At 43.5% G+C, this 27,926-nt stretch overlaps 1 protein-coding gene across 22 annotated transcripts in view; it reads right to left on the reverse strand.

Annotated features, from left to right (window-relative positions):
• CTNND2 (catenin delta 2) overlaps positions 1-27,926 on the reverse strand; it is a 3,553,726-nt gene that overhangs the window by 752,936 nt on the left and 2,772,864 nt on the right. For 16 of the 22 annotated variants that reach the window (XM_069613767.1, XM_069613768.1, XM_069613765.1 and 13 more), the window contains 3 exons: positions 25,807-25,924; positions 19,859-20,044; positions 17,353-17,535 (listed from right to left, as the gene is read on the reverse strand). In XM_069613767.1, coding sequence (XP_069469868.1) covers positions 17,353-17,535; positions 19,859-20,044; positions 25,807-25,924 — 487 coding nt within the window. The remainder of the gene's footprint in view (positions 1-17,352; positions 17,536-19,858; positions 20,045-25,806; positions 25,925-27,926) is intronic. The other 6 variants (XM_069613758.1, XM_069613764.1, XM_069613760.1 and 3 more) reach the window with 1 other exon arrangement.

The raw sequence follows: 27,926 nt of genomic DNA on the forward strand, positions 1-27,926 counted from the left end.
CCACAGGAACACCAGGCTGAATGCAAGTAATGAGGTACAAATCAGTAGTGACCTCGGATAGGTTATTGTAGCCCCCGTACAGAGAAACCACTGACCTGGATTTGGATGAATCCAGGTCTGTGGATAAGTGCGCGAGAGAGTATACTTCCGGAATCTTCCCTGAGAAGACAAGGTAAGTATTAGGATGGAGTCCTGCCAGTGGAGTTACCCCTCCCCTACCGCTTATCCCAAATAACAGAGAACCAAGGCTGGTTAGACTATCTTACCGATATTGCAGCTAGTAGAACAACAGTGAGTCTAGGTTAAGTGGCAGGGAGAAGAGGAAATGAGGAGGGGAAAGTTAGTGAGGAACTATACCCGTACGGCACGAGGGACACACTAGAGTTGGGTTGGTGCACACAGGAGAAGGCATCAGAGCATCCAAAAGTCAAGTACACATGTACACAGTAAGCAGAATAAAGTAGTATCCAGAAGAGAGAATGTGTGAAGAGAGCAGAAGAAGAAAACTTCGTAGAATTGAGTGCAGTCCAGAAGGAGCAAAGAACTACACAGCGATATGCAGCAACAGGTTCTCCGCAAGTAAGGAACAGCAGAGAGCAGCGGATGATAGCTTACCGCTAGAACAGTGGTGTGCAAAGATGCACTGGGAGAAAACAAAGCAGAGTCTTAAGCAGGCCATGGTCGTTTCTGTGCGGTCATGATTCAAGACAAATTAGCATGCAGGAGGAATCCGGGGACAGACTTTGATGAAGGGGAATCGGACAACAACGAGACCAAAGGGCGTTGACAACGAGCAATCCAATAACTGGCAAGGTCGGCAACGGGATTTCGCAAAAAGAAGTTTAAAGGAACAGGAACAAAGAATATGGAGTAACCTCTAATCAGAAGTACCCGATCATAGGATGAGCTGTGTTTTATGGGTGTCTGAGATACAGCGTTGACTAGGCGACGCTACATTCCGTGTCACCTGTCCAAGAAATGACCCAGAATGCGTTGTTGTCAGGGAGTGTCTCGTGTATGCACGATGTTGCCATGGCAAGTAACCAAACAACTTCCAACCTGTGTAAACGGGGCTAACAGCGCCTGATACTTCAATGAACGGGGGAAGCGCCGTGATGGGTATATGCTTCTGGTCTGGAAGGGGCTGCGCGGTCCGGAGGCATGACATTTTGTAGCACTTGTCACTTTAGACAGAATGGACATTTAGCCCACTTGGGCGGGACTTACGGAAAAAGTTTGTAATGCCCTAAATGTGCGAGATTAATCTTAAGCCATTTTTGGTGCTATTAATGCCGCCGCATTAACGTTAGTCTTTGTGGCTTGCTAGTGTCAAACACTCTGTGCATGAAGTACGATACTGGTGTGATTAATTTAAATAATATGGCCAACAGGCCGATCAAACTAATTAATTAGTACTATTTAGTACAATTACAATGACTCATATGGGAGCAGAAATCGGTACGGGTCTGTTAAAACAGATTGAGACAGTAGATTATTTTGTATTAATGTCCACGTGGATGAGTATAAATATACAGGTCCAAGATGGTCACCAGTTTCTCAACTGCTTAGAGGATAACAATTTTGTTAAGTCACATGACATGAAACATATCGACTCCCAAGAAAGAGCAGGAATAGAAACAGCTTTGCACTAAACAGATTGATTTACTTTGCCCGAGGAAGTCACTACATAGGGGTGGAACACGTGGCGCACACACATGAGTGTTTGACTTTTAAAGATTTTCTTATATGTCCATGCTGGTCAACATGTTGATTATGAACTGTTTTTAACACAATAAAGCTATTTGCACGTGAAAGTCGGATCGAGTGCTTTGTGTTTTCAGTTTTGCTATGTTTTTATCATGTTTACAGCAGTAACTAGCAGAACATTAGTTGGTTATTCAAAGGGTTAGCCTTTAACGTTAAAACAGAGCACTGGCTGTAAGCAGGCATAGTGCACTACATGAAGGGCAGGAACATTGATACATATATATATATATATATATTCACTGAAAATCCTTAGTTGAGGGACAGTTGGGCTGGGAGGATAGCTCTGGGGCAATGTGCTCGCCTTGGAAGGAAGACGACACGGAGCAACACAGGTTTCATCCCCGGGTCCGTGCTTAGAAACATCTGGGTATTAAGTGCATTAAAAATAACCAATACAATTACAGTTAAGGTGATCAAATTTAACGCAACAAAACCCTTTAAATTCAGCAGATGTGGGCTGTGATGATCATCTTTACTCAGCGTCTCCCCAATGATGACCCCTAGAATCTAATGATGTGTTCACACACAACTCGCAGCAGTGAGTACTCATCCAACTGAGCTAGCTTGCAAACCTTTTACTTTGTTTGTCATTGTGAATCCCATCGGTTATGTATGCGCTCATGGGCTTTGCTACAGGGGAGACACAGAGATAAGATGATCATCACTCCGCACATCTGCTTAATTTCAATGGTTTATTGAGTTAAATCTGATCACCTTAACTGCCCCTTAACTAACATTTCAAAAGTGTTGTAATACCATAGTTTATTCAAAGTCGCTAGCCATGGCCTTTGGCTACTGTGCATGTTCCACATATAGGTTTGCTTGGAGACCACTAGCCATGGCCTTTGGCCGTGCCCACTGTGCATGTTCGACCAATAAGTGTCTTTACGGCCCACGAGCCATGACCTTTGGCTTTTCGTCAAACAACCGCGAAGATATTTAGACGCTCGCGTTGATCCAGTGAGCGACACGAATGCCGGCAAGGTCAGTTAGCACTATTTTCATTTTGATTTTCATTTTAGTGCAATAATTTTTCCCTTAGGCCCGTTGCAGCGTCCATACCCGCTCTTTCTGAAATAAATAAATGCCTTGATATCTACGGCCTAGTTGCCACTCTCGTGGGTCACCACATAAGAAACTCTGCGCATGACTTTAGCGTCTACCCAGATATACTGACGAAGTTTTACAGCTATTACGTAATCGAGATACTGACTATTGTTTTAGATATCGGCAATACTCTAATTGAAACAGGCCATTGTGACTTATTTGCAAGTATTAGAAGTGGTTATTTTTTCTAAAAAATGTTTTACAGTAATCGGGCAGTTAGCCGTTTATAATGTTCTCGTCCCTCGCTGTTTCTCTATAGCTTCTGCAGATCGTTTTACCCGCAAGAGACACAGTCCACTATGGATTGGATGGACACACTACATTTGGTCCATGTATCTGCATATTGATCATCAAACACGAATTCGATACATTCTGCACTATCCTGACCTTTCCAGACAGGTGAGGGTTCTTTTTTTGTTGAATTTAAATCTATTTAAATAACAGAGGCTCTATGCTGAACGTAAAGTTGTTTCCAAACATTTCCCAGTTTTTAACTAGGGACTGGATTTAACCCAGGTATCGCTTTCTTTGTTCTATTTGTCTCCACAGATCAATTAATTTATCTGTTTTCAGGATTGAACCCGGCATTGAAAGAATTTATTGCCAAATTCCCCTTTTTGGGTTGAGACTACGGTATATAGTGTTCTCTTCCCCTTTTTCCATTTTTTACAATTGTTTGAACTTCGGTTGGGTTGTGTGCTGAGGCCGTTTGGGTCAGGGGTTTTGTATATTTAATGTTTTATGTTTTTATTCTCTCAACAGAATGTCAATTTGATTGTCGTCTGAAGAATAAAGCGTTTTAAGAACAAACAGCAACATTTCATCAGCAACAATTACCATCTGTATTGCTTCGGGTGCTTCGTCCTAAGGAAGACGGTATATAGTCCTACTAGACTAGATGTACCTGATCTTCAAAACAAATTATTTAAGGATTAGTGGGTGACTTGTTGGTCATTTCCACTTGTCACCTCAACTTGTAGTTGGCTCAATGCACCGTAGACTTAATGCACTTTATTTGATTCCATTTTTGACTTAATGCTTTTTGGATTTGATATGATATGATATGGCATTTATAATGCGCCTATACACAAGTGTTTCAAGGTGCGGCGAGGCAAAGAAAGGGGAACACAGGGAAGACGGACATCAATCCTAATAGGCCAGGTGTCATTCAGATTGCGCAAGTGCATGGGAAGGGGGAAGTGGGAAAGTGCAGGGGAGGGGACAGTGCAGTACATGGGATATTAGAATAATAAACATTAAGTAAAGTACGGCCAGCAGGTGGCAAGTGCAAGGTTAAGTGCAGGCATCAGGTGTCAAGTGCTGGTAGTGGGACTGTAGGGATACAGAAACAGTCCAAGTGCAGGGGTTGCAGCTTGCAGGTGTGCAACTGGTGGGGGAGGGGACCTGGACCCGAGATCAGAAGGTGGCCAGGTAACCAGTGCAGTATCAGTTTCAGCTAGGAAGTCAGCAGGGGAGAGGAGGAGAAAAAGCAGAAGCAAAGAGAAAGCTTTTGAGGTGCCTCTGGAACCGGAGATGATTCTCCTCATGTTTCAGGGAGGCAGGGAGGCTGTTCCAGAGGGAGGCATCAGCAAAGAAAGAGATCTACCACCAACTCGTTGCTTGGAGAAACGACTGACCCTGAGGGATTTGGAGGCGGATGAACGAAGAGCTCGAGAAGGAAGATATTTAGGAAGAGAGATTTGAAGGTATTGAGGCCCCAGGCCCCAGAACGCCTTATGGACAATGCAGAGGGTTTTGAACTTAAGCTTCGCAGTCACTGGGAGCCAGTGCAGAGATTTCAGTCCTGGAGAGATACGATCCCTGGGCCTGAGGACATTGACAAGTCTCATAGTCCTGCTCTGGATGAGTTGCAGAGGCCAGAGAGTAGAAGCAGGAAGATTTAGAAAGAAGCTGTTGCAGTAGTCCAGCCTAGAGAGAACCAGAGCTTTGTAGACAGTAAGCTTCTAGGGGAAGGAGAGGAAAGGAAGAATACCTCTGAGAAGGTGCAGCTGGTAGTGTGACTTCTTAGCGATGTCGGAGATGTGAGGAGAGAAGCTGAGTGTGGGGTCGAAGATGACCCCGAGGTTTTTAGCCTATCAGGTGGGGGCAGGAAGAGGGCCAAGAGAGGCCGGCCAGAGAGTGACAGGAAAGGAGGGAGCGGGTGTGCCGATGAGGAGAATCTCGGTCTTACTGGCATTAAGGCAGAGATCATTGGCGGCACACCACTCCTGGATGGCGGACAGACAGTCAGAGATGAGAGAGGGAGAAGAGGTGGCTGAGGGTAGCCTGAAGATGAGCTGAGCGTCATCCGCATAGCACTGGAAGTTGGGGCAGAGTTCGGCTATGCAGTGGGCATGAAGTGCCAGGTATTGGTTGAACAGCCAGGGAGAGAGGTTAGACCCCCGGGGAACACCACAGGTAGAGATAGAGTGGAGGAAGGACCCAAGTTGGACCTGGGAGGGTCGATCAGATAGGGGAGAAGTCAGCCATGCCAAGGCATGATCAGTGATAGCCAGGTTATCACGGAGACGGTTGAGCAGGAAAGCATAGTTGACCGTGTCAAAGGCAGAAGAGAGATCAAGTAAGATGAGGACACAGGGAGTGTTGGAATCAAGGTTGGAGAGCAGGTATTCACTGATGTTCAGGAGAGCATTTTACGTGCGTCTGGCAGCTCTGAGGCCAGACTGATGATCATGGAGGCGACCAACAGATTCAGTGTGAAGGTTGACCTGGGAGATGGGAAGCTTTTCCAAGAGTTTGCCCAGGAAAGGAGTGATGGAGATTGGGCGACAGATAGCCGGGCAGGATGGGTCGGCAGAGGGTTTCTTAAGAAGAGGGTGCACCAGGGAGTGCTTCAGGGGGGAAGGGAAGACTCCAGTGGCGAAGAAGTGGTTGCAGAAGTTGGCCAGAGCAGGAGCCAGGGAGTCAATGAACACATTGATGGTTTTGGAGTAACAGAGATGAACCTGTTTTGACAAGACTTTCACAGATCGGACTTGTCTAGAAACCTTGTCAGGGGAGAACAGAGGAAAGGAGGGAGGAGAGGTGGCTGAGGAATGGCCAGAGGAAGAGCAGGGAGGAGAGAGAGAGAGGAAGAGAAGAGGAGGAGAGAGAGGACTGGATGTCCTGAGTTTTAGAGATGAAATGAGAAGCCAGTGCCGTGCAGAGGGCCTGGGAAGAGACAGGGGAGGTAGAGACTGCAGCAGGATTGGCCAGTTCCATGCAGATTTTAAAGAGTTCAGATGGTTGTTAGATGTGCAGACACGCAGGCTTGGATTTGAGCTCTCTTCTTGGTGAGGACAGAGAACTGGTATTGCCTATATAGCAGACAGCACTTTATTTGATTCTACTATATGCACTTTACACATGTGATGGAATTCAATTGTATTAAAGCACCTTAAATCTGATTGATCAGTTCTGCATCTGTGGAGAATCCTATCAGAGGCCCGGGAGAGTCACAGCCTCATTCCCTGTGAACCACTGGTCATGCGGAGGAAGTTCTGTCTCTCAATTACCCCACATTGATATAGATTACATGTTAGGTTTGCACAGCCAGTTTTTAGGAATTGGTTTTCAGGAAGTCTTTTTAATTAAAATCTGACGTTTTACATGAACTTTAGCTATTTAACTCACAATGAAAGTATGTTTATCATGTGAATAAAAATGAAAAATTGTTACACATGTCCTTCCCCTTCTGTTGACCCAGCGTACCTCCGCACCCAACACTAGAAGTCTATAATGTATTATGTTACAATAACTATTGCAATGTTCCGCGTGACATAAACCGCCCTCTTGTACATTTATTAGTAGTTTTCCACATGTCCGCGATGAAGGGTACACCCATCCTGTGTTACATAGTGGGCCCCAAAGACATGTATAGTGGCCACATCTAGTGGGTCCAAAGGAAATACATTGGGTAACATATACAGTGGACATGGCCGACAGCCGTGGCCACTGTATATTTTAAAATACTATGGGGCCACTAGCCATGGCCGAATGCCAATGCTAGTGGCATGGTAGCGTTTTAAAATATACAGTGGACACAACCAAAGGACATGCTCACTGGCCAGGGCCCAAAAGTCATGTATAGTGACATCAAAAGAGAAATATTGGGGGAACATGTACAGTGGCCATGGCCAAAGGCCATGGCTAGTGGCCTGGTAGTGTTCTATAAAATAGAGTGTTTACGGGTTGGTAGGGAGAATTTTCATTTCAGTGCTAACTTCCTCCCACCCTAGAGACCCCCAGCTCGTATGTCGGACTTAGGACTGTTTATTTTCTAACTCCTGAGTAATTGGCACCTTTTTCTCACTCTCTCATGTTTTTTCCCTGGTTAGGATGTTATGTTTTCACTGTTTTTGGAGTCTGACAAACTTCACAGGCATCTGCTTTATGTATAGTGACACACAGCACACTCAGTGCAGTGCCACTGAGAAATCCTTTGGATTTCTCTTAAGGTTTCAATACCTTTTCTTGGGTGAACTACTGTTCCCAAGAATATTAAGGTGAAATTGATATTACTTTACTTTTTAATTTGTAGGTACAGCAAACATCATCTTACGTTGAGTGCTGGGGGGGTTACCTAGTAGCCCCCTATCCTACTTTGTCATCTAACATTTTTTGCTACCCTCAGTACGTTAAATGGCTGGTGGTAGTATTTTAATTTTTACTACAGGTGTGTTGTTTTTTACTGCAGGCTGAACCCTCAGCTGCAATACAGCACCCATGAGTGTCTTTTGTCAAAATGGCCCCTGTCTTCTTTTTTCACCATTTTCTGTTTGTGCGGTCTTTCTTGCTCTGTGCGTTGAGACAGGTTTGAGCCCTTTGTGTGTTTTGCCTTTGGCGGGCTTCAGCCCTGAAGCCCGCCTCTGGCTCTGGTGTGTCTGGAAGGACAGGTTGTGAGGGAGGGTCCCGAAGCTCCCCTGTCCTTTGTCTCTAGGTGTGCCTGTTTGATACCAGTCCTGATTGGCCGGCTGGCTGTCCGGGAAGGAGAGCTACCCTACTGTGTGATTGACAGCCTAAGGCTGTGAATGAGTGAGAATTAACTTAAAAGGCAAGGTTATTAGGACTACAGGCAGAGTCGACCACTGGAAGAAACATCCAAAGAGGAAACCATGAAGAGAAGGCCACTGAAACCTCCTGGAAATTGAATTGCCAGTTGAAACCCTGCTGCTGTTCTGACCTCCTTTTTTGTATCGACAGAGAAGCTCCACATGGAACGACTTCACCCCTTGGGCTGGTGGGACCAACTAGCCTGTGACGAACTCCACTTTGGCGCAATCCCCGACTTGCTGTGCTTCTCCAGTCTTGCAGAAGCCCAATGCCAGGGGTCGAGTGTCCATAACCGAGTGCAACGTCGCCCGTGGAACGAATTCAAACAATAGCTCCAGGAGCCTCCTAAGGACACACCAGAAGCAGGAAATCCCTCACCAGAGTTCCCTCTCCAGAGTCCAGGACAGAGGGAGCAAGGAAAGTCCAACCGGAGATGTTCGTTCTGCATTACTGCTGTTTGTGAGGTGCTGAAACCATGAAACGCCGCTGCATCAAAGAGAGCCCATAGCTGCTGACTGAAGTTCTTTCCGAGAACTGGTGCAGGACCCCTCCAGACATCCTCCCTCTTGTGCCCACGACTGAGGCTCGGGAACCAGAGTCTGCTTGACTGTAGCAAGACGGAATCCAGCTGGACCTCTTCTTCTAACCAGAGGTACTTTTTGGGCTTGGGGGTACTTACCTTCTTACATTAAATTGTGCTTTCTCACTTGAGAATTGAACTTGCTTAACTTTTCGAGTTGACTTCAACTCCCCTTGCACAGGCCTAACAGCTTGTGTTCCTTCAGTGATTTTCTTGAACTAACTAACTTTGTGAAACACTGTATCCAAAAAGTGCATCAGAACTATAGACTTTGTCCAATTGACTTTGGCTGTCCTATCTCCCTAACGGCCCCCTTCTGAATCCATTGACTTTGGCATTGCTTGTCCCTCATAGGTTGTAAATTGTTGAACACTTTTACTGCTGGGAAAGGCTTACCTAGATTTCATTGGAGGATCCAAAACTGTCTTTACTTTATAAGAACGTATGTTCTAACCTTTCTATCATTTTGTCCTTAACCCTTCCTTCCTGCAACTCAAACTATCAAAAGTATATTGGTGTTGATGATAAATGCAATGCTATCCTTGCACTGAAGTCACTTCAGGATGTAGGAGAAATATATTAGCATAACCAAAGTGTACCCACCAACTTTATTGACTTTGTAAAGTGATTCTAAAGTTTTCTTGAGTGTTACAAACAATTTCCTTTTTAAAGAATGCTTAACTAAAACTTATGTGTAAATAAATATATATTCATAACGAAATCCTTGAGTGTGTTACTTGGTTACTTGCATTGACTGATTTCATCTATACAGCACTACAGCTCACATTTACCCCTCTTGAGATAGGCCTGGCTGCTCAGTCACACTGACCAACCTGTACTTGTGTAGAACAGACCTATACCAAAGGGTGGGTAACCGAATACCAAGCAGATAGGTCTTGTGTAGTCTCATACAGTGTGACTGCACCAATTGTTACCTAACACGGGCAAAGGCTGTGCTCATTGGGCAGACCCAAAGGCGCTGGCTAGTGGACTGAGAAGACATGTATAGTGGGCATGGCCAAAGTCCGTGGCTACCTAGTGGGTCCAAAAGAAACATATCGGGGGCACATGTACAGTGAACACCCCTGAAGGTCGTAGCCACTGGTCATGACTCGAAGTCCAGTTCCCATGGGAGTAAAAATGTTTTATCTGGAAATCTAAAATGTTTTTGTAATAATTATTCCTTTGCATTCATACACATTAAAAGATACAGTTACTTATTCTGATCAGGCACTAATAATAGTAGTTTCTTTTGGTGGTACAACGTACCCTCCTGTTCCAAACAGATCCATGGAGCTGTGTGGGTGGAAGTAGGGACACAAGACCCTACGTGTCTGTTTCATATTTTTAGTTGGAAGCATTTGTACTCGCTATTTTTATTTTTGGGCTGTATTTGACTATTGTTTTGGAGTAAAAGTGTCCAATACACCCCTTATTTGTAGGGCTGGTGGACCTGTGATCTTGTAAACATGAAGCCAGGTAATGGCAGCCACCATAGTTTCCTTGTAGATGTGTGACTGTCGCTTGGCTTTCGTGCACAGCTTCACCTGGTTATGTTCACAATGCAGGTTTGTGAACTGCGATTGTTGTGAGCCCTCTTCCAAGTCTGAGTCACTTAATTTAACCTAGGCTTGTAAAATATTAAAGACTGTACGATTTGTATAAGCTTTTAACTGTGTTGTATTCATTTGTATATGTGCGTTTCTGCATTGTTATAATGCAAAATAAAGCTTTTTGACTGATCGACAGGCACATCTGAGTGGATGCAGGTGGACAAGGGAATCCTCCACATATTGCCTCTGGAGTCTGCATCGCAGAGTGGGCAGCATTATCCAGCCCCCAAGGTCACTGTCACCCCATTTTCTGGCCTCTCACTTCTAACACACACATAACTTGAGGCGTGATAATTCACTGAGAGAGGTGCAACACCAGGGGCCACATTATAGAAACGTGTGTATGCAGTAGAATATTTGAATTCGTCATTTGTTACAACCAGACAAAAAAGTGACTACATATAGCAATTCCATTCAGCCCGAATGAGAAATAGGGCAGAACGGCCTGTTTTACAGCCCACCAAGCCATTCTAGCCTAGCAGTCCATGATACAGCCCGGCATAAATGTCTCTGCGAGGGAAAGAGGAGAGGGGACAGAGCGGTGTGGAACTACAGGGAAAATATATTTACAACCACACCCTGGTGGGCGGGGGTGGGGGCGGCTATGAACCCCCAGACGATTGTGCTTTTCCAAATTAGAACAGCCATTTAGGGTGGAAGTACATCCGATTTTAGATCAGCTTTGAACTAACTCTGTGCTCATAGCCAAAAGTGCAGGAGGACAGGGCCAGTTAAGCACGGGGCAAGCTCCTATATTAATGCTAATCCACCATCTGCGATTCTGCCAGTGGCACTGGGCAGAGGTTCCCACCGGTAGAATATTAGATCACATGTAGAATCCTCTGACTGGCAGCGCCACATTTCTGTAATCAACAGTACCTGGTTTGCAAAGCTCTAGTGCCACCTTCTAATACGTGGACAGTGACTGTCAATTTTGTACTGCAGTCCAGCTGTCTGACAAGAATTAGTAGAGTGGCCTGGAGATGTTCTCTTGCCCCACATCTGTATATTTGGGCCCAATGTTGGTAAGAAATGAATGCCATGTTTGATGAAGGTAAACCATACTGATTTTCTGAGTGGCAGACAACAGTGTAGAGGGTATTTCAACCATAAGGGACACACCATGCACGCAAGCCTTGGACAAAAGAGTACACGTGGGCAGTTCTGATTCCAAAGCATTATGTGAAGCTAATACTAACTCATATGTATTTATTATTTAATGTGATATAGTTTAAAATTTAAACTTTACACATATTACATATAATCCTAAAAAAACATTCAATATTATTATTCATCTTAATAAAGAAACACATAAAATACAATCCGAACTAATAAAATAAAATAACCCAATCCAACATGTCATATGTTAGATACCTTAAGGTAATAAATAAATAGCAACAGGAAATCTCATCCTATATATATATATATATATATATATATATATATATATGACATTACGCCATATGTAGAACAATTCAATATTCAGAGCTCTCTACTCATTTACAGTGCAGTTAGTCCATTTTCTTATACAAGTCAAGAAAGGAAAAATGACTTTTGGGTTAATAAACCTACCGCATATTATTCTTCCATTTACCCATCTCAGGGGCCTTCTCCTAAGCTCATGTCGTTGATCTAATAGTCTGGTTCGCCCTTTCTGTGGCCTATCTCATTCATGCATTGATTTAGGTTTTTAAATAGTAATTCCTAATATACGTTCTATCTTCCTCCATACGTTATACACGGAGATAAAAATGTTGATATTATTAGTATTAATACATCAATACCAAAACAGCTTCTCCCCTATGCTTTCCAAATTCTGTACATATCGGCCATAATGAAACCGATATGTACTTAACCAGTATAGCATAGGCACATCCCCTCTGAGACAGAGCATTTGAGAGGTCTCTGATAGTGTTACTGGGAAGAGTAGAAAACGATCAGCTTTGATCACAGGGTGGGGATGTATTTTCAGGAAAAATCAGTAGCTCAGACTGTGGTTTGTGAAGTTGCATGTGTGTTACAAATATGCTGTTTTACTGACTAGATATCTAGCTATACATCAAAAATACACGAATAAAAAACTGTTAGAAGAATTTGAAACATGATGACACGAGAAGTCATTGTCTTAGAAGAATTTCAATTCAACATTAAGCGGACACAGAATTGCTGTGGCACCAGGAAATCAAACAGATGTAGGTTTTCTGCTGCTTCTTCTTATGCTCACCTCCACCCAAACACAAAAACGCATAAACAGTTGCTAAGCGCACCTAGTAACAGTTGTGTACAGGCGCATTATAATTGCCATATCATATCATATTCATATAAACATTTTACATAACCCTATTTCACTTGTACTTATTAGTGTAGCCAGGGACACAGCAGCCCCCTTGGAGTTTCTCAAGTACCACAACAAACTTCAGAAGGTGGGAGGCGCTGTTGAGCGGTGACTAAGATGGCTGCCTAAGCATGAGCTCTGATCCTGAAAATTAATCCTACATTGATCCTGCATACAAGGTTCGATTTTATATACCCAATTTACCAATCTGTTCAAATCTATGTGCATGGTGCACAGAGCCTTCTACGGTTTGGAGCCGAATATTTGCAGGCCAAATTTGCTCGCTATCATCCCACCCGTGCCCTCCGTTCTCAAGGGACTTGTCGACTGTTGGTACCCCATTTTAGACTAGTTCGCAAAGGTGGGCGTGCGTTCTCGGTAGCGGCGGCTAAGAATGGAACAATCTGCCTCTATCGTTGCGTGAGACTATCGACCATCTTACTTTCCAGCGCAACCTGAAAATGTTACTGTTTTAAACAAGTTCCTGCCTCCCTGCTGGCTCCATGTTCTTCTCCACCTCTCTCCTAGTGCCATGATACCTATGGGTGGGCGTGCGCTCTACAAATTTCAATAACATAACATAACATTACCCCCGCTGGACTGGTGATCCTTCTAGGCACAGAGAGAAATTCTGGAGTCTCCCCGCACCATGCAGGGCTTCTACGGCGATGACGAATTGGACCCACAAGTGGAGATTGAACCATGAGATGTTCACGGCTGGGACTCGTAGCTGTTTCTCCTTGATATGATATGATATGGCATTTGTAATGATATGATATGATATGATATGATATGGCATTTGTAACGTGCCTATACACAAGGGTTTCAAGTGTTTCAAGGCGCGACGAGGCAGGGAGGGGGGAACAGGGGAAGACAGACAACGATCCTACTAGGCCAGGTGTCATTCAGATCGCGCAAGTGCAGGGGTAGGGGCCATCCTCGACCCAGGGTGCCTGTGCTGCCTGGTCTGCAGCCCTGTTGGACTAAGCAGCAGAGTGCCCTGAGCCACGCAGGGGAATGGCACTGCCAACGGCGGCCGGACCTTGTGACCCATGGCCCCCACTGAGTCAATGGACAGAGTCCATTCTCTATAGAAGGAGAAGGCTGCACCCTTGATCGCTCGTCTGGGCAGAGACGTAACTGCTGTGTGCTGATGTGCCCCTCTGTTTGAAGGGAAAATATTCTCCGTCTGTACACCTGCAACGCTGCTTGTTTTGCCTGCTCTCCTGGTTGCGGGTTAGTTTAGGACCTGCTTTACTCGTCTTTGCTCCTCCAGTCGCCAGCACTGTTGCAGCAGACTGCACTAGAACTGGCTGTGGCACTGTGCAATGGTGGAAAATGCTATAGGACAGGCAGTGACAGCTAAGCCCCCTACAGTGTGATTAAGTGCAGTGACCACCAAACACTGCATACCCTGCGTGGACCCTCCAACATGTGTGAGTGTGCCTCCTGAAGGTCGGGCTGCATCGGAAGGGGAGAGGAGGACTACCATTTTCTGAGCTAAATTATGGCCGAAGAGCTCTCTGGGTGGATGCCCTAGACAGTGGCCAGCATATTCTGTTCCAGGGCAGCTACCAACTGCTACCAACCGCTGCTCTAATTTGGCGATAATAGCCACTGGAAAGGGCCTCTCCTCACTAGGTTATAATATTCACAAAGTTCTGCAGACATGACCAGAGGGTCGATTAAAAACATGGCATCATGGACTGCAATTCTAGTCCTGCCCCCATACAGCCCCCTGGCTCTTCCTCGACTTCCGACACGGGCAGTAAGGAATGTGCTCTGGCACGACAATGTCCGGATCCTATTATGGAGGCCATGCAGCTGTGATTTGCCTCTGTCAACACTAAGTTGGATGACTTATCTGCTAACATGTGCTCCTTGTGTGCAACGCATGAGAAGGAGAGTGGCCGAATCAAAAATCCTGAAACTTGGATTGGCGACACTGAGGATAGGGTGACCACAAGTCAAGCTTATCTGGCCACCCTCAAAAAGGAAATAACCATGACCAAACTGAAATGCAAAGATCTTGAGTCACACTCCAGGTGCAACAATGTACGTATAATGGGGTGCTGGAGCGTTCCCTGTGGGGCCCGATGCAAACATTGGTGGAGGTCCTTCTAATCACAATCCTTGGCAACCCAAGGTTTTCCTCCCAGTTCCTTGTTGAGAGGGTGTACAGAGCTCTGCAGCTGCTGACTAGACCGGGGGCCTGACCTCGGACCATCATTGCACGACTTCTCAATTACAGGGACAGGGATCTTGTCCTGAGACGGGCTAGGGAGTGCAGCGATATGCGATATGAGTCCAGCAGAGTCTTTATTTATCTGGATTTCTTCCCAGCTGCACAGTTGGCATGGAAATCCTTCGACTCCATCGGGATGCTCCTCAGGGAATGACAGATATCTTATGCAGTACTGTTTCCATCAAAGCTGTGGATTCAACATGGTGGGTGGTCGAGTATATTTCTTCACATCACCCTCCGAAGCTAGGTCATTTATCGAATCCAATATTCCATCAAAGGCTCTAAAACCAAGGGGTATGCTGAGGGCTGCAGGTGAGGCGATGAGGTCCTCCTCTCTCATTAGGGACTGGCCTGAACTGCTATTGTGGACCTTGTGGTGCGTTGTAATGAGAGGCTTCTGTACGAGGGTCGGTGCAGGTGGGTGAACTGCCCTGTGCATCCACTTAGCTGGCTGGAGATTATGTTCTTTCTGGGGCACTACAAAACCTCTGACCTTTGGAGGTTAACTTCTGGGCTGCTGAGCTGCTCGTAATATCAACATTTTTATCTCCGTGTATAACGTATGGAGGAAGATAGAACGTATATTACTTTCTATGAGCAAACACCACTAACGTTAATAATGCAGACATAAGACTGCCCACATATCTCACCTAAAATCACTACTTCAGTCTCATCCTTGTTTCTCAAGAATAGTTAGAAATAGAGTTTGAATGTAGTGTTTTGAAAGCAATCGTTTTTTTAGTGCATGTCAGTTTGCATTGCTGTCAGACTTGTAGTTTTATTTTCTTCAAATAATAAATGCATCAGTACCAGAGTGCAATATCGTGCAAGCCTAACACCCAAGAATTGCGATTTATTTGAAACTATACATGAGACAACCACAGATCTTATAAACTGTTCCATGGGTTCTGCTACTTTTGAGACATGTAGACTCACAACATAAGAGGACTTATACTTATAAACTATTAAACTGGGCTAAATCGAGAAGCCACATAGGGTGTCTGAGACATTGTAATGCATGTGTTCATCAAGGAGCTTATAGGGTCTGATAACTAGATTGGCAGTAGTTGCTTAAAATCCAGAATTTTAGAATAATGGATGTTTTACAACTCACTAAAGTTAGAGTTTTGCTCCCAAAACTCATATCGCATGCCTACTTTGCTGTGGAGTTAAGGACCTCCACACAAAAACATGACCACATAAGGCAATTACCATATGCATCAGTTACCGAACCCCATGGAATCCTATGGGACTACAAGCCAGGAAATAAGGGTTTGCATGATTCAGAATCATGCAGACCCTTAAAATGACTGCATATTTACCTCATGCAGTAACAAGATTACCATTTGGTGGTACTTCCAGAGGAAATACGGACAAACTTGTAAGACATTACATTAGCTTTACACTTTGTGTGACTTGTCAGAGAAGAGGGCCGCTCCTACACACCTTAACACTTTTGATGCAGTGTCTGCTGTTGCCCCTTTAAAACATTTTTTTTTCCAAAGACATGGTTCATACCAAGTATAGCGATGCGAGAAAGAATTGGCGGCATTCTGTTAGATTTACCACCGGAATAGATCGTAATGAGGGCCATTGCTGCAACTGGAATGGTCCTGCGAGAGATCGCTAGATAGTCAGCAATTGGAGAATGTATCAGTTGAAGACTGGGTAGAGTGAAATTGGAAATGGGCATGATGATAAAGCCAGGGGATAGAGAGGGTATGCACAGTCTTACAGCAATAGCTACTAGATGGCATTGTGGCATTTGTGAATTGGCTCAAATATGTACACTTCATGGTTGAAGATGGGGAGGGTTCAGTGTTGTCTATTCAAGGAACTGCAACCCAGCATAAGACTCCAGTGCTGAGGTGGGCGGGGTGGTCGAGAGGGGGGGGGGGCTGCTGGCTCTTCCTGGAGGCAAGCCGACATCAATTTATGAAACCTTTGGGAGGGCTTAAGCTTCCCAAGTCTGTGATCAATACCGCCCATGTCTTTAGACTAAGCATCTACAGGGCGATACATTTCGTTTACCTATAATGCTATACTGAATCGATGTGCGACAGCAAAGAAATCACCAAAATATAAATACATAAACACCTTTGCCCCTTAATGAATACTGATACTCTGCATGGTGACATTTCTGAGGCTGCTGCCTATTATATCTGGGAAAGCAGCAAACACGTATATTAGATCACTCACCCTCTGCACATGTCCTATTTACTTTAGCAGGAACATTTACAAACTAGCCCAATATAGGGCACATATCTGCCAAATTAAAGAATAGATCAGTATACATACACTATAATTCCTTCACAATTTTATGCAAATGTACTATCCTAGAAGATAGGCAACAATGATAGGAGCTTCCCTTCAGGACATCAGACTGGACCCCCCTTTAGAGACGCAGGCCTGCAATTAGGTTCAGACTACTCCTAAAAGGAACGGAGGAGGATCAGCGTTCTCGGAAGAGAAACATGTGCTAGAATGAAATGTTAAAGATCTGGTTCTCTTTGAAAAACTATATGAACATTTCTAAAAGATAAATAAACATTTTGGAAAAATGATGTGCTATGGAAGGAAACAACAAGGCTAACAACAGTTCTATACCATTAAAGAAATATTGGATTTAGTTGAAACGTGGTTGGCAACGTACATTTCTTACCTTCCAGCTCCCGGCAGCCAGATTCTGCAGTGCCCCGGCTGCTCCTTCCAGGGTGTCTGGGTTCGAGCACTCAGAAAGAAGTGTGAGGTAGGGTTTTACTATTGAAGGATGCCACAACATCTGAATTCCTTTCGGTGGTTCTGCGCAATCGGGGAGAGGTCCTACACCGTCCCACTGTGTGAAGGGAAATACAGACCTGTTAAAAATGATGTTGGCGATACAAAACAAAGATGATATGCAAGAACTAACCCAGCAGGAGGGCGGAGCAGACTGTGTGTGTGGTTTTACGGTTCAGAACATATCTGGATACAAAATTAAATTAAATTCTAATCACAAATATATTTAGAAAACATTTGGTAAACACGGCTAATAGAATTACAATACCTCGGGTTTTTAGCTTTGGCGTTTTTAAAATAGCAATTTTTGGTTGGAAATTAGGTTAGACTTTATACGTTAGTATTCATTAAAACAGTACTTTAGGAATTTTCAAATGTACGCATTTTTAATTAAAATGCACTAAGTGCTCTGCGGGTACCTTTGATTATTGAAAAATTTGAAGAAGGATTTTCCCCAAAAAGATTAAATTAATTTTAAAAACGGCCTAAAAAGAATGAAACAACTGGAGCAGGTGAGTGAGAAAACCTAAAGCTTTTACAGGCCCTCTTTCAAGGTTTGACATTAGTTAAAAAGGTTATATTGAGGATATTGAAATTATTTCGTATTTAAAATCTCAAATCATGTAACATGTTTGGGTCGGGATAATTTGGTCAATATGCACTTTTAAACATATTCAGCGTGTTTGCTTAAAGTTCAAACGTATATGCTGCCATATAATCAAGTTGGAATTGTTCTTTCAAACTGGGAATTGTTTCTAAATTACACCTAGATTTTACAACAAATCTTTTGAGAACTTCCAATCATTACAAAGTGAAAACTTAACATTGTGGCCAAAAACTAAACCACAACAAGTATTGGCATTTCATGAAAACCTCATCCATATTTGAGGTAACGATTTTAGAGAAGTGTTGATTTTTACTGATGGAGCAAGGCAGAAAGTGCTAGTGGCGGAGCCACAAAAGGTAAGGAGACAGGGTTGCGCGAAAGTGAGGATTTATTTGGGGGCAGGGCACGGGGGACAGAGGGAAAGGGGCAGGTACGTAGGTGCGAAAGAGTGGGTTTAGCAGAGATCAAAGGATGCAGGGATGTCACTCCACAAAAGAGGAGGGTGGGGGACAGGGGTAGGAGGGTGTTAAGGGGACGACAGGCAGGAGCAGCAGGGGTGACCCTTGGACAAGAGGAGGGTCTTGAACAAAAGTGGTCCCCGAGTAATTTACATTTGGTAATGTAGGTTTAGATAGATTCTACCTTGGTTAAGAATTCACATTTTTGCTTGTATTTGAAAATAGTTTTCATGAATCGACAAAACATTTTATGGGACAAATTACGAACCAACGCGTCAGTACCTTGCAATGTTTGAGAAGGAGAGCAACACCCATGCCGCATTATTCTCAAATGGATCTGCGCATTATCAGGGGAATGAGCAGTAAGGGCAGGTCTGCCTGGCACTCATTGTATCTGGCAGAGCTGGTCCTGTGCCTGGCATTGAGAGTGGTAGGCTAAGAACAGCTAATGCCAGCAAGATTACCTCAATTCAGTTGGGATCGCATCACGATGGATCCCCAGGCAATATTTTAATAGATTTTTTTTTAAATCTAGTCCATTGCAAAATACTTTTACTGATGTAAATACATTAGACAAAAGTGAGAAAAATAGACTATAATTGCATATCAAATAATATGATAATGTGGCTTATTTAATCAACAAAGCAAGCAGTATCTTCCACAATATTAGTGGTGTTCAAAATAATCGATTTTCACCAAGAGTAAACCCTAATTTGATATTACAGAACTGAGTACAAAGCATTTGAGCACAATATATCCCATGATGGTGACCAGGTCAGGGGAACAACAGTAAATGTAGTGCTAACACTGAAAGGAAAGATGTTATTACAAATACATTGTCCAAATACATTCTCTTGTGCACCCTCTTCTCAAGAAACCCTCAGCCGAACCCGCCCTTTCCGGCACTACCGTCTGATCTCTATCACCCCCTTCTTGGGTAAACTCCTGGAAAAATCTGGCCATCTCCCAGCTAAACCGCCACACTGACCTTGGAACATGTTTGTCATCATCACTTGTGTCAAAGAATCCCTCAATTTAAACTGAGGCTTGTTTGAATTTCAGGCCTCGCAGTGCTCTGCCAAGTAAACCGTTATTACATCACACTGTATTAGGTAACAGGTTCTTCTCATTTGGTTCTTTGGATCTTTTACTACAAAACAGATCATCATAGGATAGCAAAGTGAATACATATGATTGTGCACAGTCTCTTCATTGGGCTACTCGTGCTTACCCCTAATGAATGCCCTTTTGGACATTTGAGGGACATAAAGCATATTAAAGAGGTACAATCAGTTTCAAATCGTCTATGTCCTCACCTGATCTTGGGATTTCTTTTTCTTCTTCTTTTTACCCCAGCAGCCCGAACTCTCTGCATCCTTGCCATTGGCATCGCCACAAAGCAGCCCGTCCAGCTCATCAGTGCCCATTTGCTGTACCTGAGATGTTTCTGCAGCGAGTCGGTATGAAAGGTTCCTCAGAATACACACACAGTTTTCCACGGTCTTTTTTTAAAAATGGACAGAAAAAATAAAAGAATTTGCGTTAGTAGAATTTTTCCATTTCAATTCGTCAGTGCACTTTACATTAATTTATTTATTTTTTGCATTTTTAAAGCGCTCACACAGCCGGCGGGCATCGAGACGCTGTTACAAGAATTGTTTGTTTTTCAGTTGCGAAATATTTTTTTTTTGTCTTAGTTGCGTATTTATAATGCGCTTAAATACCCAGAGCTTTCTAAGCGCGGACCCGGGGATCGACCCTGTGTTGCTTCGTGTCGTCTTGCTTCCAAGGCGAGCATGTTGCCGCTGAGCTATAATCCGGGACATTCATCACAACATACCCTACAACATGCCCTAGTGATGTGTGGGGCGGAAGGGGGTGTGCTAGTCGTTAATCTATAAGAGGCTGCATGACGGGCACTACAATGAGAAGGGCTCTTGATGTGAAATCAAATTATGGGTGGAGCTATATAAAAGGAATGAGTGCTATGAAAGGGAAGTCAATCCTGTTAAGTGGGAATAAGGGAAGATTGATTTATATGCCACTGCATCCTACAAGGTGATCCTTAATGGTAGTAGCCGACTGATCATAATTTGAATTTATATGAGTCTAAATTAAAGATATTTATGAGATGGCAAACGCATAAAAGCAGAACATGTACATCTGACAGGTGCATTGTAGTTTGGACATATCTGGACTTGGGTTGTGTTTTTACAATGAGTCGAGTACGCCCATATCCGCGGTCTGATGTCATTATGTTGGTTAACCATTCAATGGTTCACCTATAATTTAATATATATAAGGACATGGCTTGTTCATCTGCCCGTGTAAATAATTAATGCAAGCCTTTCACAGTGACAAGGGCATGTAAACACTGAGTGCAAAGCCTTTCTACTTACTCCCCTATGCCAACATATGTGATATTTACCCCTACCTTATCCCATATGTTGTTATGCGGATTTTTGCAAGTTACTGAGGTGTTGTCTGGCAAATAGAGGAAATAGGTCAAAGATAATAGAACGCCAAGGTGATTTGCAATATTATTTTGCATACAGTAGGGGGGTATTTTTGGCCCAAATGTAGCTCTCTGATTGGATACTTTGGGTTTGGGTCTGGCTTCTCTCATCTGGGAGTGCAGACCCAGTAAGGAGCAGAAAGATTGGCTTTCTGTAAGCTGATCCGGTAGGTGGCCAAGAGAGGGGTGCCATTGTGCCCGCAGACATTTTGTGGTGTCTGGCTGGACAGCACACACTGAAAAAAATATTGAAAGTGATATATTGGAGCCCTCATGGGTCCCCTAACCTTAGGTAGGACAAGGGTGCCCCAGAGCGGTGCAATATGGCCATTTAAAAAATAAAAACTATTTTCAGATCCTGTGGCCTGTGGGCCCTCAGAAGGGCCTGGGGGCCAGAAGTGGCATGCAGATTCAAGTTGTAACCTATGGACCACCATGTGGGTCAATGAGCTCTCTAGGCCTAGCCAAATTCAAGCTCAGTGGTCACCTTCACAGGGATGGGAAGGCCTGGGACATGGCCAAAAGTGTAACTAATCTTGGATTCCATTTCATATCATACAACCTATACAAATGTTCTCAATATATATACCTAGAAGAGCTACGCTCACTTAAAAAAAAAAAAAAGCAAATGCTCGGGCTCCTGTCTGGACCAATGTCAAACATGATCTTTCAAGAAAACAGCAGCTGTTCCAGTGATTGCTCCGTGAATTCTAGAGGTTATTCACACTGGTCTCTGCAAAGCTTCATTGCCTATGGCCCTTACACGAGCAATGATAGTATTGCAGCTAAGGACCACTTGCATATCAGACGTCCTGATGGATTTTAGACCTATATCCAACATTCTTCACGTTTTAAAATTAATTGAAAGAGTAGTACAACTAAATGACTAGATCCAGAACAATGCTATAATGCGCCCAAATTAAGCTGACAGCACAGAATTGGCAATCGGCCATGATTTGGGGGGGATCTGGCCATATGTTTGGTGTGACAGATCATTTAAAAAGATTATTCAGCAGCGTTGACAGTGAGGATCATAATATTTTCTCGTGCAAATGAAGTCGAAATCACCAACATACCCTTAAATTGGATTAAGTCCTCCCTGGAAGTCAGAGAACAGGAAATTACTATCTCATCTTTCTACACAAAATATGGAGTTCTGTAATGGTCGGCCCTTTTTCCGTTGCTTTTTAATATTTACATCTTGCCTTAGACGAAATTCCTAGAGTCTAAAGAAATGTAACATTTGAACTATGTGAAAGATATACAACTTTGAAAGATTCACCCCACCCATCCGACCTCAAAAATGAATGTTAAATTAACAATTGCATATTGGAGGTCGACATTTGGAAGGTGGCTAACAACATTAAATGAAACGGTCCTAGAAATCGGTCTTCCTTTTCCGGGTCCCCGGCACCACTCCGGTTGCCCGAGCATGCACTGTATAGGTCCTCATAGATTCAAATCTTTCTCTGGTTGCTACAGGTCTGGAGATGGGTTTCAATTCCTTCAGAATCCTCAGGTGACCCTTCCCAGTCTTGGATCAAAAATACCGATTTCAGGCTCTGCTGGCTCTTGTACTATCACAAATTGATTAGGTGAATGTTATCTATTTAGTGCTTCAAGCTGCCTGATAAATCACCTCCAAAGGCTATCGAAGACTGCAGCGCGATTAATCACAATGACGGTTCAGAGTAACTCAGTAAATGAAGCCCTTAATTTACTGCTCTGGCTGCCATACTGGAAAAGGATCAAGTTTAAAGCCCTGTACATTACATTTGGAGCATTTTATGGCACAGGTCCTTAATACAGTGGAGACTCATTTAAGTTCTCTCATCTCCAGAAGTGTCTACGGTGGCAATCTGTACAACCTCTGTAACTTTCTTAATTAAGAAAACAAGAGGCAGAGGGTTTTTCACACATGCTACTTTCCTTTTCAATAGTGTTCCATTTTACACCTAAATAAAAACAACTGAAAACTGAATACAACACACAGCTTTATTCAGCAGCTAGCAGGGTCACAATATGCCACCTTTCGGAGAAGACCAGGCACCGTAAGACTGCCACGGTGATGAAGGGTGCCGTGTAAACATTGGATAACATTTCATAAGGATCGTTCCATCCAAACATGTTACGCTTCCTTAGTATTAGTATAGAGAAGTCACTTAGTAGTCAGTGTGCTTAATAAGAGACCTATTAGGATCACATGAAAGGTGTTTTTATCCAAGGCTTCTGCCAGTGGCCATTTCAATAGGCCAAGAGGAAATTGCAGGAGTCTGTGGGGACCAGAGGTCATTCTGAGGTATGGAAGGACCACTGGCAAAGGCTATAGTCTATTTCCAGTGGCCACTCCCGGAGGCAAAGGTGGTCAGGTATATGGCCCAAAGACCATGCCCTGTCTTACGATGAGCACTGGTTGTGATAAAAGGCCTTCGACAGTGGTCACGTTGAGGGACACAGTGACCATTGGCCACTCTTAGGGGCTAAGAGGGGCTAGTGGCAATTCAGGGAGGGGGCAAACAGGACACTGGACCATGGCCCTAAGCTTTGGGTTATGGCCACTCCTCGATGCCTTTATGTGTAGAGGGCTGTTTTGTTAGTACACTGATCAGGTTTGACAAGATAAGTGAAGGTTGAAAAGAGAAGTGTAGAGATTCTGGTGGCGAGTGTACAGTTTGGCTGCAGATAATACTCTATGCTGTCCTCCTGAGCCAGTAAGAAAGAGTACTAACTCCCATCCATGAACCTATGACTTCTATTTTGGGGTTGACTGTAAACCCCACGGCTCATGTACGTCCAGTGACAGCCTAACAGGACAATTTGAGGCACTGTAGAGCTTAGAAGACCATGTAAAGCACTTATCCTAAGAACCAAACTAGCCTGGCCGACAGTAAGAAATCAGAGATGTCAAAGTCCACTCCATTGGGCCTGACCCATAACCCTTCTCCTGCTCCACAATGCAGGAATTGCCAAAACCAGGGTTACCCAAGAATTATTAGCATTATAATAAGTTCAAAAGGCCCCTCTAATATAGCAAATTGCATTGTACGCATGGAAAGGAGTACACACTTATGCAAGCAGGCCTGGAGGATAGCTCAGGGGCAACACATTTGTCTTGGAAGCAAGACTAGGCATATCATAGCAACACAGGTTTGAATACCGGTCTTGCGCTTAGAAATTGGTCTCCAGTATTAAGGCGTTATAAAAAAAGAACGATTATTTAAAAAAGCACGCACGCACGCACACACACACACACACACACACACACACAAATCCCCTGTGATGCCTTCTGTCTCTATGAACCTCACATATGAAATGTGTCCTTTGCTAAATACGCATATTTCAGAATTCAAGAGACGGCTGCCTTGTTTTAAAAATATCACAGATTAATCATGTGAATACAGAAATGGATGCTACCTTCACAATCTGAACACAAATACAGATTCCTATAAATAGAAATATTCCGACCGTCCTAGTCTCGTGATTCTAAAATGTGATTACATACATCATTCTGACCTGAGCTAATGTTCTGAATTCTTCTGCATCATATAGTGAGCTACATTTTGTAAGATCTCTTTTATGGAAAATGAAGTACAAGGAACTTTATTGAGGTGTATATCTATAATTTGAGAAGTCCCAAGAGATCAACGTTGGATGGTGGCTAATTAATTATTCTGTGCCAAGTCACTTGTGCTTTGCCATTCCTTGAATCCAATTTCAATGCAATACCTTTGAAGGCATTATGACCAATTATCTGTAAATGTTTTACTTGGATAATAAGCCACGAGTAGGGGGGGGCATTACCGCTTCAGGTAATGACCCGGGTCCTATAATTAATGCAGGCCCCAGGGCATTACCTGAAGCAGTAATGCCCTCCCACCCGAAGGGGCTTATTGCTATTAGTACCCCGGCCCATAAAACCCGGGTACTAACAGCAATATTTTTCGGTTGCGTAACGCTCCGGCATTTCGCAACTGAAAAAAGAAAAAAAAGGCTGTCAAGGAAGGGTAAACAAAGTTTGTTCTCCCTTTCCATGGTGGCCATTGAAAAAAGTAATTAAAAAGTAAACAAACAAAATGGCTGACACGTAAAGGGAGGCAGGTCTGCACTTAGTCCCTTCTCCCTTTCCATGGTGGCCATTAAAGAAATAGCAAAAGAGTAAACGAAGAAAATGACCAAAGTGTTCCCAGCATATTCACTCCCAAAAAGGTTCCAAAAGGAGAAGGTAAGCGGGGGAAAGGGGGAGGGAGTGAAATTTGTGAATTAGGAGGGGGAAGGGAGCACTTACCTTGTTTCCCAGCAAGGAAGATGGCAGCCTCCAGCCCTGAGAAGACTCGGAGCAGCGGAATTACTGTGTGGTAATGCCCCCATTCCGAGCCTCCTCATTGGATGGGAAGCTACCACACCCCCCCGGCCAGGTATTAATACGACATAAATTGTTGCTCTGATTACATTGTTCTGTGTGACGTCAAAAACAATTGTCATACCTTATACATGTTACAAACAATTTCAGAATGTTTGGCGTGATGGCCACTCATGAGTGGGGTGTATTTAATTTTATACTTCATAGCTATGCAATCTCGTTTGCCTAATCTTTTGGAACGACAAGTCAAATGAAGCAGCATTTCTGCCACAGAGCTGAAGTTGGCAACGGGTAATCCTGGCAAACAAACATCTCTTTAACTCCCCTGCGATTAGTTCCATGCTTTGCGAGTACGATGTAGAAAGGCATAATACATAAACAATACATACCTTGCTATCAATTTCGCTACTCCCGAGAGCAGCCTGGATGACGTAGAGCAGTGCATCAGTAAGCCCGTCACATTCCCTCATTCTTCGGCGGGCCTCCTCTCCAGCAGAGCTGACGTTTCTGCAAAAGAAGAGTGGCAGGTCACCCTCTCTCCATATTGCTTCTTTTCCTCCGATGAGTAGCCCTTGACACGCGTAATAACTTTCCCAGACACTGCTGTGATGCCGGCTAGAAGGTGGATTCTCTTATCTGAGTAAAGGTTCTGAATGCAGGAGAAATGTCTGCTTCTGTGTATATTAGCAGAATTGTTTCTGCTGTAAAATATTATCACTGCTACCACTGATTGCTATGGCTCTGGTTTGCATGACAAAGATAAATGATGATCCTTTTTGGAGAGTTGTAAGTACTCTGATGTCATGGAAAGGTGTGTCTACCATTAGGGCAGATATTATTAGCCTGACCCTCGCTCGCATTCTGTGCATGTTTAAAATAGTCTATAATTTACATGAGGTAGCTAGTTTTTAGGTTTAGCTTTCAACTCAAAGGTGTCACTTTCGCGACAACTTAGATGAGTACAAACTATTGCTTTGGACAGTGGTACATGGCAAATATAGATCAATAAACATGCATCTTTAGTGATGTATCATTATTCTCCCTTTCCTTGCATGTTTTTGGCTTGTTCCCCGGTGGGGAAGATGGCAGCATCCAGCCCTGAGGAGACTCGGAGCTGCGGGATTACCATCTGGTAATGTCCCAGTTCCGACCCTCCTCATTGGCTGGGAGGCTGTCACACCCCCCTCGCTGGGTACTAATACACAAAATAGGTCTGCAAACATTTAAAGTGGGGTCTTGTCAAATTGGAACAATGCACAGGAAGCTAAAGGAAACCAGTGCCAATCTTAAACCAGACAACAGTAGCCTATGTAGGCATGTGTCATGTTATAGCACCACATATATATATTAAAAGTATATATATTAATAACTTTATGAACAGATATTGCACAGATTAAATCTGCATGTACAGACATGCATTTAGGCCAAGGGATTGCAGTAATCTGTGTTTTATCAATGTGGCATGTTGTCTTGAATATATAATTATATATATATATATGTATATATATATATATATACACACATATATATATATGAAAAACTCATTTAGAATTAAATATTACACTGAGTAAACTGGTCGCCAACAGAGAATGCGGGGTGTGTTTGGATGGAAGTGTTTGAGGCAAGCCAATGGAAGAACGTGGCCGATTTAAAGCTGTGCCATAACCATTACATAAGCCGGTCAAGTGGCACAGCGAGTAGAGCGCTCGCTTTGACACCCGTGCAGAGCCTGTTAACGCAGGTTCGAATCCCGGCGGGGCCAAACTCAGCCTTTCATCCTTCCGAGGTCGATAAATGAGCACCACACACCGTGGGTAATAATAAGCAGCGCTCGGATACCTGAGGGTTTGTAGCGCTATATAAAAGCCTAATTATTATTATTATTATTATTATTATTATTATTATTATTATTATTATTATTATATAGACTGAAACGTTGATATGCATTCAAAATGAAGCCCTGAAGAGTATTATTTTTCAATTTTACTGACCATATTTAAATTGCAAAATGATTCCTATTTTGGAAATGCCGAGCACAAAAGAGTGAATCCATTGAAATGTTTGATGGGAATGACTTGCACTTTGTCATTACAATAGACGTAAGTAAGCCCCTCATGTCTACAAAATATTGAGGATTCAGTGTGAATATTCCAGTTAACATAACAAGCAGATTTGAACTATACATAAGCCTCAGTGTACATTTAGGGCTGGCTGTCATCTGGCATTCCTGCCCTGTCAAGGAAGGCTAATTTGTCACAAAAAATATATATTCATTTCCTTAAACAAAGGGCCATAGGAACAGCCCATTTGGATTAATGAGCAGCTCCCACCTTTCCAAGTACATCTGTGAACAAGATGTTCTTATTAATACAATATGAACTTAAATGAAAACAGAAATTAAGTGCATGGTGTTCAAAGAGATTAAGACTTGAAGTGACCAAAGAGTCAGGGCTCTGGTGCCTTCCAGTTGTCGATCCTGCCACGTGGTTGTTATAATCGAATCAGAACA

The sequence above is a fragment of the Ambystoma mexicanum genome, chromosome 5p (genome assembly GCF_040938575.1).
Source record: "Ambystoma mexicanum isolate Mex_15411 chromosome 5p, UKY_AmexF1_1, whole genome shotgun sequence".
Classification (NCBI taxonomy): domain Eukaryota; kingdom Metazoa; phylum Chordata; class Amphibia; order Caudata; family Ambystomatidae; genus Ambystoma; species Ambystoma mexicanum.